This window comes from Schistocerca americana, chromosome 10 (assembly GCF_021461395.2).
Source record: "Schistocerca americana isolate TAMUIC-IGC-003095 chromosome 10, iqSchAmer2.1, whole genome shotgun sequence".
Lineage (NCBI taxonomy): Eukaryota > Metazoa > Arthropoda > Insecta > Orthoptera > Acrididae > Schistocerca > Schistocerca americana.
In genome coordinates, this window is record NC_060128.1 from 56,614,870 (window position 1) to 56,629,935 (window position 15,066).

A 15,066-nucleotide genomic window follows, 5' to 3' on the forward strand; every position below is an offset into this window, starting at 1 on the left:
TATCAGTTCCTTCATGAGAGAGGAAAGAGGGATAAGTTTCTGAAGGTCTGAAAGGTCACTCGGACTCCACAACTAATGTGAGGACAAGAGGAACGAATGTGTCTATAAGAAGTTTTGGAATTTCACCTCCTGAAGGTATAATACTGATCAGTCTGTCAGTCTTCTAGTAATTTTATGGTTTCCTCACATGAATTTTCACTTTGACACGATTATTCTGTGTTTCATCACTCACCTGAGAGATATCTCTGAATTCCCAAAATTGCCATCAGCTGTTATCTGTAAACGGTTGCACGTGCCACAGAAGTGTTCACTCATTGAGGTAATAAATCCCACACGTCCCTTGAAGCCCGGGACATGGTACGCCTGCAAAAAGAAATTGTAAGAAAATAGCTACTGCTGTTGTGAAAATACCATAAATGTGTTGCTCACCAAGTGGAGGAAGGGGGGAGTTTGAACGCCCTATCCTGACAATGTTTAATTTAGTGACTTAACTTCCCCGTATTTCATGAACAACTGTAGCCATTGACAAGAAACGTTTACAGGACATTAAACTATATGTTCTGAGTCTTACAATAATTGCATTTCAGCCACTGCTTTTTGAAATACAATTTTTTAATTACACAGTTACAATTTTGTGTACTTTTTTGTATGTTATTCTAAATAATTTTATTTATACATAACATTATGTTCTTCTTTTAGTTCAGAAGACTCAGGATACGTATGTTATTACTCCCTGAAAATTTGAATTCGCTACTCGAAGTAGTTTCTGAGATTTAGGAAAAAATGCAAGAGAAAATGTAAATTTTCAGGAAGAGTTTTTAAAGTTTTAATAGACTGTAACTCAATATATGCTTAACATTTTATTTTTAGTCACTCAGAAGCACCCTGCACCATACTGTATATCATCCTCTTGATCTTTTTTAAGTTTTTTCTTGTTTTCTTCTTTCTGGACTCCATAGTGGCCAACTGTGCTGCATACTTGCTTTACCAGTGCAAACCTTGTCCATCCATTCAAATTCTCTGGTGCAGTTTGCTCCAGAATTAATTCCCATATGTTGTAGCACTTTCACGCTACCAATGTTGCCATCATTATAAGCAATAACAGCATGACTGACCCCCACTTTAGTGTCTTCATTACAAGAAAAACATTTTTTGGTCTACATCTACATCTACACCCATACTCCTCAAGCCACCTGACGGTGTGTGGCGGAGGGTACCCTGAGTACCTCTATCGGTTCTCCCTTCTATTCCAGTCTCGTATTGTTCGTGGAAAGAAGGATTGTCGGTATGCCTCTGTGCGGGCTCTAATCTCTCTCATTTTATCTTCATGGTCTCTTCGCGAGATATACGTAGGAGGGAGCAATATACTGCTTGACTCCTCGGTGAAGGTATGTTCTCGAAACTTCAACAAAAGCCCGTACCAAGCTACTGAGCGTCTCTCCTGCAGAGTCTTCCACTGGAGTTTATCTAAAATCTCCGTAACGCTTTCGCGATTACTAAATGATCCTATAACGAAGCATGCTGCTCTCTGTTGGATATTCTCTATCTCTTCTATCAACCCTATCTGGTACGGATCCCGCACTGCTGAGCAGTATTGAAACAGTGGGCGAACAAGTGTACTGTAACCTAATTCCTTTGTTTTCGGATTGCATTTCCTTAGGATTCTTCCAATGAATCTCAGTCTGGCATCTGATTTACCGACGATCAACTTTATATGATCATTCCATTTTAAATCACTCCTAATGCATACTCCCAGATAATTTATGGAATTAACTGCTTCCAATTGCTGACCTGCTATATTATAGCTAAATGATATGGGATCTTTCTTTCTATGTATTCGCAGCACATTACACTTGTCTACATTGAGATTCAATTGCCATTCCCTGCACCATGCATCAATTCGCTGCAGATCATCCTGCATTTCAGTACAATTTTCCATTGTTGCAACCTCTCGATATACCACAGCATCATCCGCAAAAAGCCTCAGTGAACTTCCGATGTCATTCACAAGGTCATTTATGTATATTGTGAATAGCAACGGTCCTACGACACTCCTCTGCAGCACACCTGAAATCACTCTTACTTCGGAAGACTTCTCTCCATTGAGAATGACATGCTGCATTCTGTTATCTAGCAACTCTTCAATCCAATCACATAATTGGTCTGATAGTCCATATGCTCTTACTTTGTTCATTAAACGATTGCAGGGAACTGTATCGAATGCCTTGCGGAAGTCAAGAAACACAGCATCTACCTGGGAACCCGTGTCTATGGCCCTCTGAGTCTTGTGGACGAATGGCGCGAGCTGGGTTTCACACGATCGTCTTTTTCGAAACCCATGCTGATTCCTACAGAGCAGATTTCTAGTTTACAGAAAAGTCATAATACTCGAACATAATACATGTTCTAAAATTCTACAACTGATCGACGTTAGAGATATAGGTCTATAGTTCTGCACATCGACGTCCCTTCTTGAAAACGGGGATGACCTGTGCCCTTTTCCAATTCTTTGGAACGCTACGCTCTTGTAGAGACCTACGGTACACTGCTGCAAGAAGGGGGGCAAGTTCCTTCGCATACTCTGTGTAAAATTGAACTGGTATCCCATCAGGTCCAGCGGCCTTTCCTCTTTTGAGCGATTTTAATTGTTTCTCTATCCCTCTGTCGTCTATTTCAATATCTACCATTTTGTCATCTGTGCGACAATCTCGAGAAGGAACTACAGTGCAGTCTTCCTCTCTGAAACAGCTTTGGAAAAAGACATTTAGTATTTCGGCCTTTAGTCTGTCATCCTCTGTTTCACTACCTTTTTGGTCACAGAGTGTCTGGACATTTTGTTTTGATCCACCTACCGCTTTGACATAAGAGCAAAATTTCTTAGGATTTTCTGCCAAGTCAGTACATAGAACTTTACTTTCGAATTCATTTAACGCCTCTCGCATGGCCCTCCTCACATTACATTTCGCTTCGCGTAATTTTTGTTTGTCTGCAAGGTGTTGGCTATGTTTATGTTTGCTGTGAAGTTCCCTTTGCTTCCGCAGCAGTTTTCTAACTCGGTTGTTGTACCACGCTGGCTCTTTTCCATCTCTTACGATCTTGCTTGGCACATACTCATCTAATGCATGTTGTACGATGGTTTTGAACTTTGTCCACTGATCCTCAACACTATCTGTACTTAAAACAAAACTTTTGTGTTGAGCCGTCAGGTACTCTGAAATCTGATTTTTGTCACTTTTGCTAACCAGAATAGTCTTCGTACCTTTTTTAATATTTCTATTTACGGCTGAAATCATTGATGCAGTAACCGCTTTATGATTGCTGATTCCCTGTTCTGCGTTAACCGTTTCAAATAGTTCGGGTCTGTTTGTCACTAGAAGGTCTAATATGTTATCGCCACGAGTCGGTTCTCTGTTTAACTGCTCAAGGTAGTTTTCAGATAAAGCTCTTAAACTTTCATAACGGGTGGCAGGGACAAAGAATCCAGTGAAATTTTTTCGTGTCCCAGTCTATTATATCCGGCAAATTAAAATCTCCACCCAGAACTATAACATGGTGGGCAAATCTACTCGAAATATTTTCCAAATTATCCTTCAGGTGCTCAGCCACAACAGCTGCTGAGCGAGGGGGCCTATAGAGACATCCTATTACCATGTCTGAGCCTGCTTTAACCGTGACCTTCACCCAAATTATTTCACATTTCGGATCTCCGTCAATTTCCTTCGATACTATTGCACTTCTTATCGCTTTAAACATGCCTCCCCCTTCACTGTCCAGCCTGTCTCTGTGGTATACATTCCAATCTGAGTTTAGAACTTCATTACTCTTTACATCTGGTTTCAGCCAACTTTCTGTCCCTAGTACTATGTGGGCATTGTCACCGTTTATTAATGAGAGCAGTTCTGGGACCTTTCTATAGACGCTCCTGCAGTTTACTATTAGTACATTAATATTGTTATTCCCTGTTGCATTTTGTCTACTCCTACCTTGCCGCATCGCAGGAGATGTCTTGTCGGGCCTAGGGAGGGAATTCTCTAACCTAAAAAACCCACATGTGCACTCCACACATACTCCGCTACTCTTGTAGCCGCTTCCTGCATGTAGTGCACGCCTGACCTATTCAGGGAGACCCTACATTTCTCCACCCGATAGCGGAGGTCGAGAAATTTGCACCCCAGATCTCTGCAGAATCGTCTGAGCCCCTGGTTTAAGCCTTCCACTCGGCTCCAAACCAGAGGACCACTATCGGTTCTGGGAACAATACTACAAATAGTTAGCTCAGATTCCACCCCGCGAGGCTTTCCGCCTTCACTAACTCCGCTAACCGCCTGTACGAACTGAGGATGACCTCTGAACCCAGACGGGAGGAGTCATTGGTGCCGACATGAGCAACAATTTGCAGTCGGGTGCACCCAGTGTGCTCTATCACCGCTGGCACGGCCTCCTCCACATCTCGGATGAGACCCCTGGCAAGCAGACAGAGTGAACACTGACCTTCTTCCCCGACCTTTCCGCTATTTCCCTAAGGGGCTCTATCACCCACCTAACATTGGAGCTCCCAATAACTAATAAACCCCTCCCCCCATGTGCCTGCTCAGATCTTGCTGAAGGAGTGGCCACATGTCCACTCAGAAGCAGAACGGGTGATGCCACACGGCCAGCCTCCACACTGACCCTCCGCCTCGTGTGCCACGAACGCCGCTGAACCCGCCACTCCCCTTGGGAAGAGGGTGGCCCAACCGCGTCCGGTACCCGCAAAGATGTCTCAACAGCAGGGTCAGTGGGTAAAGCATGTAACACCTGGGGTGTACCATGCAACGCACCAGACTCCCCACTGCCGCTACACTCCGAGGCAGCAGCCTGAAGATGGCTGACCGCGGCCATCAACACGTTCAGCTGTTCGCGAACAGTGGCCAGCTCCTCCTGTGTCTGTACACAGCAGTCACACATCCTATCCATCCTAAGAAATCAATTTACTGTAGAGAGTTAATCAACTTATAACTAGACTGCTAATTCACTAAAGGCGGCTGATAGTTGACTAAACTGTGGTTACTAGACACTTCCTGTAGAAAACAATGAAAATAGCACTACCTGTCTCTGGACTGTATTGAAAACAAACACTAGCACTACTGGCACTATGGCTGACTAAACGGACTCTCTCTGACTGTATTCAAAACAAACACGAAATCTATGGAACACTATTACTAGCACTCGACAATTAAAGCTTCCTAAAAGCAAAAACACACGGAAGAAGAAGTGACAAGTAAGAAAAATAGAGTTAATACTTAAATTAGCGTAGTTCGCTGCACAGCAGACGTGACGCAGACGGCAGTTACGATGACACTGACACTATAAGATTATTGAACGACTCATTGGGATTTTGAGTCTGACAATGGAGACACTTCTTAAATAATTCAGGATTGCCAGGTCTCTGTAAACAGGTTTTATGATATCCACAACTGCTGCTGGGATAGAATGTTTATGGTTGTATGACCTGTTTGAGTACTGGGCATTGCGGTAATTGCACCATGAACCAGATCCAGGAGGGCAAAGATGGTGTACTGGTTTATCATCAGCTGACAGTCTCTGGAAGAAGGTAGCCCATACTGCCTGCTTCATTTTCAACAAATCCTCAGTATTATTTCTAATGGCAATCTCATAATACTGTTGTAGTACATCAGTCATTTTGTCTGTCAGCCTGCTTCTTATGGCCTTACCACCTGAAAGTTTCTTGTCTCTCAAACTTTGTTTCAACTTCCTCAATCTGGTACCCATCCTCTTCTGGACATGACCAACACATTCCAGTTCTGTGATAAGCTTCTCACCATAAGGCTGAGTGGCTACTACACTGTTATATGCATTTGAGTCTGCATAACCTAAGAACTTAGTGTAACACACTCCCCTTTAGTTTACAGATCGATTATAAATTTCAACAGCTGCACAGGCCTCCGTACGACTAGTTGTCCTTCATAATTTCTGTCACAGATATGCCCTTCTTCATTCCCTGATTTATACTTATAACAATGTTTGGTTAAAATCTGGAAATCTATTAGCTTTCCAGTATCCACACTGGTCACTGTAGCAACAGAATTCTTAGAACTGTAGCTCCGCTTCTACCAAGTGCCCCAAAAGCTACTGATATGTCAATCATACCATCGTTTATTTCAGCAGCTTCATTTGCAGCACCCTTAATTGACTCACATGCAGCAGATTTCACAGCAGCTCCAATAAATCCTGCATACTTGTCGATTTTACAAAGTGGGCGTGGCATATACATCACGACACACATTGTTTCTGCTGCAGTGTGTCCTTTGCCAATAGCTCTCAATCCATAAAACCACCTAACATTTATTTCAAAATAATTATCTTTACACTTATCAGAATTCCAAAATGAATGAGTATATTTACAACTGGCAGAATTAATGATAAGTTTTCTGGCTAGTCCATTTGATACCTCAATGTCTTCATGTAAACTAACTGGCCCTCCACATACATACAGCACACACATTCACATAACACCCCTGTTAGGATGTGTAAATGTACCAGAATATAATCTAACCTACCGTTTACATGACTTTTGTTTTGAGAAAACTGTGTTATCACTATGTTTTATTTTAATCTTCGAAGCACTAATGGGTGTTTCTCTAGATACTGATGAGTTTGCCAGTATTTCATTGTCTGTAACTTCACACACCATATGCTGAACACAATGTTTCTCTTTATTCAAAAATTTATTACCATGAAACCCACATTTCTTAAAAACACTTCATTTTGGAGTCATAATTTTTGAGAGATTTACCAGTCTATTCGTCACTTTTCCTTGGAAAAACGTTAGCACTTCGATATACAAAGCATGTTTATATTATGAAAAGATACGATACTATTTTTGACAGTGCTACCAATACAAACACATAATTTAACCTTATAACACAGCAATCCACAGCTTTCTACAGGGTGGTCCATTGATAGTGACCGGGCCAAATATCTCACGAAATAAGCATCAAATGAAAAAACTACAAAGAAGGAAATTCATCTACCTTGAAGGGAGAAACCAGATGGCGCTATGGTTGGCCTGCTAGATGGCGCTGCCATAGGTCAAACTCATATCAACTGCATTTTTTTAAAATAGGAACCCCCATTTTTTATTACATATTCATGTAGTACGTAAAGAAATATGAATGTTTTAGCTGGACCACTTTTTTCGCTTTGTGATAGATGGGGCTGTAATAGTCAAAAATGGTTCAAATGGCTCTGAGCACTATGGGACTTAACTTCTGAGGTCATCAGTCCCCTAGAACTTAGAACTACTTAAACCTAACTAACCTAAGGACATCACACACATCCATGCCCGAGGCAGGATTCGAACCTGCGACCGTAGCGGTCACGCGTTTCCAGACTGTAGCGCCTAGCACCGCTCGGCCACTCCGGCCAGCTGCTGTAATAGTCACAAACATATAAGTATGTGGTATCACATAACATTCCGCCAGTGCGGACGATATTTGCTTCGTGATACATTACCCGTGTTAAAATGGACCATTTACCAATTGCGGAAAAGGTCGATATTGTGTTGATGTATGGCTAATGTGATCAAAATGCCCAAGGGGCGTGTGCTATGTATGCTGCGCGGTATCCTGGACGACATCATCGAAGTGTCCAGACCATTCGCCAGATAGTTACATTATTTAAGGAAACAGGAAATGTCCAGCCACATCAGTAGCAGACAAATTGCGCGAGAATCGGGAATCTCAAAAACGTCGGTGTTGAGAATGCTACATCAACATCGATTGCACCTGTACCATATTTCTATGCACCAGGAATTGCATGGTGATGACTTTGAACGTCATGTACAGTTCTGCCACTGGGCACAAGAGAAATTACGGGACGATGACAGATTTTTTGCATGCGTTCTACTTAGCGATGAAGCATCATTCACCAACAGCGGTAACCTAAACCGCCATAATATGCACTATTGGGCAACGGAAAATCTACGATGGCAGCGACAAGTGGAACAGCAGCGACCTTGGCAGGTTAATGTATGGTGTGGCATTAAGGGAGGAAGGATAATTGGCCCCCATTTTATCGATGGCAATCTAAATGGTGCAATGTATGCTGATTTTCTGCGTAATGTTCTACCAATGTTACTACAAGATGTTTCACTGCATGACAGAATGGCGATGTACTTCCAACATGATGGATGTCCGGCACATAGTTTGCATGCGGTTGAAGCAGTATTGAATAGCATATTTCATTACAGGTGCATTGGTCGTCAAAGCACCATACCATGGCCCGCACGTTCACTGGATCTGACGTCCCCGGATTTCTTTCTGTGGGGAAAGTTGAAGGATATTTGCTATCGTGATCCACCGACAATGCCTGGCAACATGCATCAGTGCAGTGTCAATGCATGTGCGAACATTACGGAAGCCGAACTACTCACTGTTGAGAGGAATTTCGTTACACGTATTGCCAAAGGCATTGAGGTTGACAGACATCATTTTGAGCATTTATTGCATTAATGTGGTATTCACAGGTAATCACGCTGTAACAGCATGCGTTCTCAGAAATGATAAGTTCACAAAGGTACATGTATCACATTGGAACAACCGAAATAAAATGTTCAAATGTACCTATGTTCTGTATTTTAATTTAAAAAACCCACCTGTTACCAATTGTTCGTCTAAAATTATGACACATATGTTTGTGACTATTACAGCACCATCTATCACAAAGCGAAAAAAGTGGTCCAACTAAAACATTCATATTTCTTTAAGTATTACACGAATATGTAATAAAAAATGGGGGTTCCTATGTAAAAAAACACAGTTGATATCAGTTTGAGCTATGGCAGCGCCTTATAGCAGGCCAACCATAGCGCCAGCTTGTTTCCCCCTTTGAGCTAGACAAATTTTGTTCTTTGTATTTTTTTCGTTTGACACTTATTTCGTGAGATATTTGGCCCGGTCACGATCAATGGACTACCCTGTATATAAAAAATTACCGATTTTATTAGGTCTTGAAGTAATGCATGTAAAAATTTTAACATTTTCAACTGGTGTAGATTATATTTTAGAAAATAAAATAAAATACTTCCCACGCAAGTTTATAAGTAATATACATATCATTTTATTTGGAAAATTGCAAATTTTATAATCAGATAAAAACCCAAAAAAGTGAAAAAGAATGTTTTCCCCTTCTAACTCCCCTTAAAGTTACGGAAATGTGCAAGCTTTCGGAGCCAGTGGCTTCTTCTTCTGGCAGAAACAATGAAGGGGAAGGAAAAGGGAAGAAAGAAAAGGATTGTCAAGGTTTAGGAAATGGGGAGAGTTGCAGAAAAGCTGCACAGAAACCCAGGCCAGGACAGACTTACTGAATGGGATGAGAAATATGTAACTAAACCAGTCCATCTCTCATACCACCAGCAGATGTGAAGTATTCTTGTGATTGGTAGTAAGTCACAAACATTAAATTATTTTCAATGTATGTTCATATGTAATACTGTACGTACCTTTGAGGTATCATTGGGCCCATTGGGAAGAGGTTCAAAATCAGGCCACTGCTTTCTAATTATTTGGAGCATTTCACTAAATGAGACCATCTTCCCATCATTCCATTTGTTGCCGCTGAAAGGCATGTACTCGATAAATCTTACATCAACATTTATCTCTTTTGTTAACTCCACAAAACTGCACACTTCATCTTCATTAAAACCTTGCATTACAACACAATTTATCTGTGGAAGAAAGACACCATTAAAAACTTGGTATAAGATAAAGCATGGTTTAAACAGAGTTTGAAAGACTTTTTGATAGGCAACTCATCCTACTCCATAGATGAATATCTTAACAGTGGCTGTTAGGCCAGCTTAAATAAGAATGTCTGTTAGATTTCAGTTCTGAGAGCACTTTGTCATAACAGTCAAGATTATGTACTTTTTGTTTGATAAATTTATTAATAGTGCATAACAATGTTTCAGTCTGACAGCGTATCAATTCTGAAAATATTAGCTGTTCCAGTTTGTATTGTATTCACCTAGTTTGACAATCTCCTGACAAATGATCAGGGTATTCAAATGTTTTATATTTTTTATGTTATACTTTCTGGCATGTTACTCACCCATGAGAATCATCTCATGTTTTGGGTCTTGGAACAAAAGCTGAATCTAATCTAATCTAACCTACAAAATAATGGTTCTACAAGTCTGTTGTTATATTTGTATACCTCACTGATTCCGTTAAATTAATCTTTTTCTCTCTTTTTAGAGAATGTGGGAATTTATCTTAGCATGCCAAGCTGTTAACCTTCTTAACAATTTACGAAAATTAAACTACATACATCTCCAATCATTTTCCCCACTCCAACGCACACATCTTTTGCTGAAGGTATTATTTTAACTATTACATTAAATTAAGAAGCTTTCTTGAAACTGTGCTGCCATTTGTGAAACAAAGTTAAAAGTGTTCTCAAGATAAAAGGTCTTCACAAAAGGAGCATTTAGTACCTGTGCAGGTGGTAATACTGACAGCCTTCATATAAACAAGCCCAAATGGTAGATCATCCTGCTTTACACATACACGCAATGGCAGAAAAAAGGAAAGGAGCACACCTTTCATTCAAGCATTGAATATATAAACTGATGAGACAAAACACTATGACCTCCTGTGTTTGTCCACTGTTGCAACACAATACAGCAGTGATTTTGTGTGGGACAAGTTCAGCAAATTTCAGGTATGTTCCCAGCATTATGTGAGGTATGTTCCCAGCATTATGCAGCACCACATGTCTAAGCACAGGTCATGTAATTCCCATAAATTGGAGATCAGTGGTTTCTGGGTGCAGAAGTGGTATCTGATAGCATCACAGATGTATTCCATCAGATTCAGAAGGGGTGAATTTGATTCTGGCCTCGTGACACTGAAAGTCATATTGTTGAAACATGTCACCTTCATTAGGGACAGGGTGCGGACAGTGCAAAATAATGTTCACACAGAACAAAGCTGTTATGGAGCCTTCAGTTACTACCACAGGACCCACAGAAGACCAGGTGAATGTCCTCCATAGCATAATATTGCTCCCACTGGCCTAAGTCTGTAGCAAAGTGCACCTTTCAAGCACCAATTCACTCTGTTGACAGTGTATGTGCACAAAACCGTCAAGCAGGTGTAATGCGAAACACGAATGATTCAACCAGATGACATATTTCTATTGATTCACTGCCCAATCTCAATGCTCCTGAGCCACAGAAATTGTAATTCAACAGTGTTGTCAACATGGGAACATACAGGGGTTGTCTGCAGCAGAGCCCTATGTTTAACAATGTGCAATGAATGGTGTGCCCTGAAATACTCGTGCTTCCAGCAGCACTGTGTCATCAGACCTGCCACAGAAATTAGCTTCCTCAGCCGAATGTCATCTTTTTCAAAGGAACCATCCCAGCATTTGTCTTAAATCATTTAGGGAAATCAAGGAAAACCCAAATTTTGGTGGCCCGATGGGACCCGGGTCCATTGTCCTCTCGAAGGCAAGTCCACTGTCTGACCACTGTGGTGGCATGACCTAGTCTTAATTAAGCCAGAAAATCCTGGGAAATGCTGACATACTTATTGATTTAAGATATAACAATTTAAAACAATCCTTTCATGAATTTCACTACAATTTTCTGCTCTTTTGAAAAAAATTTCTTTTGACTGTTTTGATGTGGTTCATGGTGTGGGTTCCTGTAGTCATGTCCTAGTTCATGAACCACGGGCAATGTATGAGTGGCCAAGTAAGTGGTCCCGACAGTCGGGATACCAGTTACTTTGGAATAAGGCTGGGCATCTCGGACATATTCTGAGTCATGGTCACCTTTGTGCTCATACGGCAAAGACTACCAAATCCACCGGTTAGTGCCTCAGCCGTTAGGGATAAAACCCAATGGGACTTGGGGCAAGTAAGGCTAGCTTCCCTGGTGCTTTAAATATGATGCTGGTAACAATCAGAGCAAAATGCCTCAGACCTCTAACTGACAAACCAGGGACTCCTAAGATACGAATTGGCAAACAAATGGTAATGAGATGGGGAGCTATTAATATCAATGGGGGCTGCTCTGGGAAGAAGGTAGAGCTGGCAGAGGCTGCAAGTAAGATGGGGCTGGACGTTTTAGCTGTTAGTGACATTCAGGTAAGGGGTGAGAAAGAAGAGGAAGTGGGAGAATACAAGGTCTACTTGTCAGGAGTCAAAGCAGGAATAGCACAATGGGGTGTAGGGCTTTACATCAGGAAAGAAATGGAACCCAGCGTAGTTGCAATAAGGTATGTAAACGAACGACTGATGTGGATAGATTTGACAGTGTCTAGCAAGAAAGTTAGGATTGTGTCAGTATATTCGCATTGTGAAGGGACTGATCAAGATAAGATGGATAGTTTTTATGAGGCACTCAGTGATGTAGTTAAGGACAAGGACAGTGTTCTGCTCATGGGTGATTTTAACGCCAGGATTGGAAATCGAACAGAAGGGTATGAAAAGGTTATGGGTAAATTTGGAGAGGATATGGAGGCCAACAGGAACGGGAAGCAACTCTTGGATTTCTGTGCTAGTATGGGCTTAGTAATCACAAACTCCTTTTTTAAACATAAGAACATTCACCAGTATACGTGGGAAAGCAGGGGAACCAGATCTGTCATTGACTATATGATAACAGATCAGGAATTCAGGAAGGCTGTGAGGGACACACGTGTATTCAGGGGATTCTTTGATGACACTGATCATTATTTAATCTGCAGTGAAATTGGGATTGCAAGGCCGAAAGTGCAGGAGGTCAGGTCCATATGTAGGAGGATAAGAGTGGAGAAACTTCAGGATAAGGAAATCAGGCACAAGTACATAACAGCGATCTCAGAAAGGTACCAGTTAGTTGAATGTAGTCAATTACAGTCATTGGAAAAGGAATGGACAAGGTACAGGGACACAGTACTAGAAGTGGCTAAAGAATGTCTTGGAACAGTAGTGTGTAAAAGTAGGAGGAAGCAAACATCTTTGTGGAATGACACAGTCAAGGCAGACTGTTAAAGGAAAAAGAAGGCGTATCAAAAATGGCTATATACTAGAACTCAGATAGACAGAGAAAGTTATGTTGTAGAAAGAAACAAAGCCAAACAGATAATTGCAGCATCCAAGAAGAAATCTTGGGGAGACTTTGGAAACAGGTGGGAGACTATGGGTCAAGCTGCTGGAATACCATTCTGGAGTGTAATTAGCAGTCTTCGAAAGGGAGGTAAGAAGGAAATGACAAGTATTTTGGACAGGTCAGGAAAACTGCTGGTGAATCCTGTGGATGCCTTGGGCAGATGAAGGGAATATTTTGAAGAGTTGCTCAATGTAGGTGAAAATATGATCAGTAATGTTTCAGATTTCGAGGTAGAAGGGGAAAGGAATGATGATGGAAATAGGATCACATTTGAGGAAGTGGAGAAAATGGTCAATAGATTGCAGTGCAATAAAGCAGCTGGCGTGGATGAAATTAAGTCGGAACTCGTCAAATAGAGTGGAATGTCAGGTCTTAAATGGCTACACAGGATAATTGAAATGGCCTGGGAGTCGGGACAGGTTCCATCAGACTGGACAAAAGTAGTAATCACACCAATCTTTAAACATGGAAACAGAAAAGATTGTAACAACTACAGAGGTATCTCTTTAATCAGTGTTGTGGGTAAAATCTTCTCAGGTATTGTTGAAAGGAAAGTGTGAGTATTAGTTGAGCAGCAATTGGATGAAAATCAGTGTGGGTTTAGGCCTCTTAGAGGTTGTCAGGACCAGATCTTTAGCTTACGGCAAATAATGGAGAAGTGTTATGAGTGGAACAGGGAATTGTATCTATGCTTTATAGATCTAGAAAAGGCATATGACCGGGTTCCTAGGAGGAAGTTATTGTCTGTCCTACGAGATTATGGAATAGGAGGCAAACTTTTGCAAGCAATTAAAGGTCTTTACATGGATAGTCAGGCAGCAGTTAGAGTTGACGATAAACTTAGTTCATGGTTCAGAGTAGTTTCAGGGGTAAGACAAGGCTGCAACCTGTCTCCACTGTTGTTCATATTATTTATGGATCATATGTTGAAAACAATAGGCTGGCTGGGTAAGATTAAGATATGTGAACACAAAATAAGTAGTCTTGCATATGCGGATGACTTAGTTGTGATGGCAGATTCGATTGAAAGTTTGCAGAGTAATATTTCACAGCTAGATCAGAAATGTAAGGACTATGGTATGAAGATTAGCATCTCCAAAACGAAAGTAATGTCAGTGGGAAAGAGTGCCAAATAGGAGGAACAAAGTTAGAACAGGTGGACGGTTTCAAGTACTTAGGATGCATATTCTCACAGGATGGCAACATAGTGAAAGAACTGGAAGCGAGGTGTAGCAAAGCTAATGCAGCGAGCACTCAGCTACAATCTACTCTCTTCTGCAAGAAGGAAGTCAGTACCAAGACTAAGTTATCTGTGCACCGTTCAATCTTTCGACCAACTTTGTTGTATGGGAACGAAAGCTGGGTGGATTCAGGTTACCTTATCAACAAGGTTGAGGTTACGGATATGAAAGTAGCTAGGATGATTGCAGGTCCTAGTAGATGGGAACAATGGCAGGAGGGTGTCCACAATGAGGAAATCAAAGAAAAACTGGGAATGAACTCTATAGATGTAGCAGTCAGGGCGAACAGGCTTAGATGGTGGGGTCATGTTACACGCATGGGAGAAGCAAGGTTACCCAAGAGACTCATGGGTTCAGCAGTAGAGGGTAGGAGGAGTCGGGGCAGACCAAGGAGAAGGTACCTGGATTCGGTTAAGAATGATTTTGAAGTAATAGGTTTAACATCAGAAGAGGCACCAATGTTAGCACTGAATAGGGGATCATGGAGGAATTTTATAAGGGGGGCTATGCTCCAGACTGAACGCTGAAAGGCACAATCAGTCTTAAATGATGATGATGATGATGATGATGATGATGTTTTGATGTTGTTTAGTATGTTTAAATAATGATGGCAGTCTCTATAAAAGGGCAGTTTGACTTTTAAGTTTAGTTATACTGTTTTAA

At 41.3% G+C, this 15,066-nt stretch overlaps 1 protein-coding gene across 1 annotated transcript in view; it reads right to left on the bottom strand.

Annotated features, from left to right (window-relative positions):
• LOC124552661 (molybdenum cofactor biosynthesis protein 1-like) overlaps positions 1-15,066 on the bottom strand; it is an 84,397-nt gene that overhangs the window by 30,070 nt on the left and 39,261 nt on the right. The window contains exons 3-4 of the mRNA XM_047126985.1: positions 9,503-9,727; positions 233-363 (exon numbers count right to left, since the gene is read on the bottom strand). Coding sequence (XP_046982941.1) covers positions 233-363; positions 9,503-9,727 — 356 coding nt within the window. The remainder of the gene's footprint in view (positions 1-232; positions 364-9,502; positions 9,728-15,066) is intronic.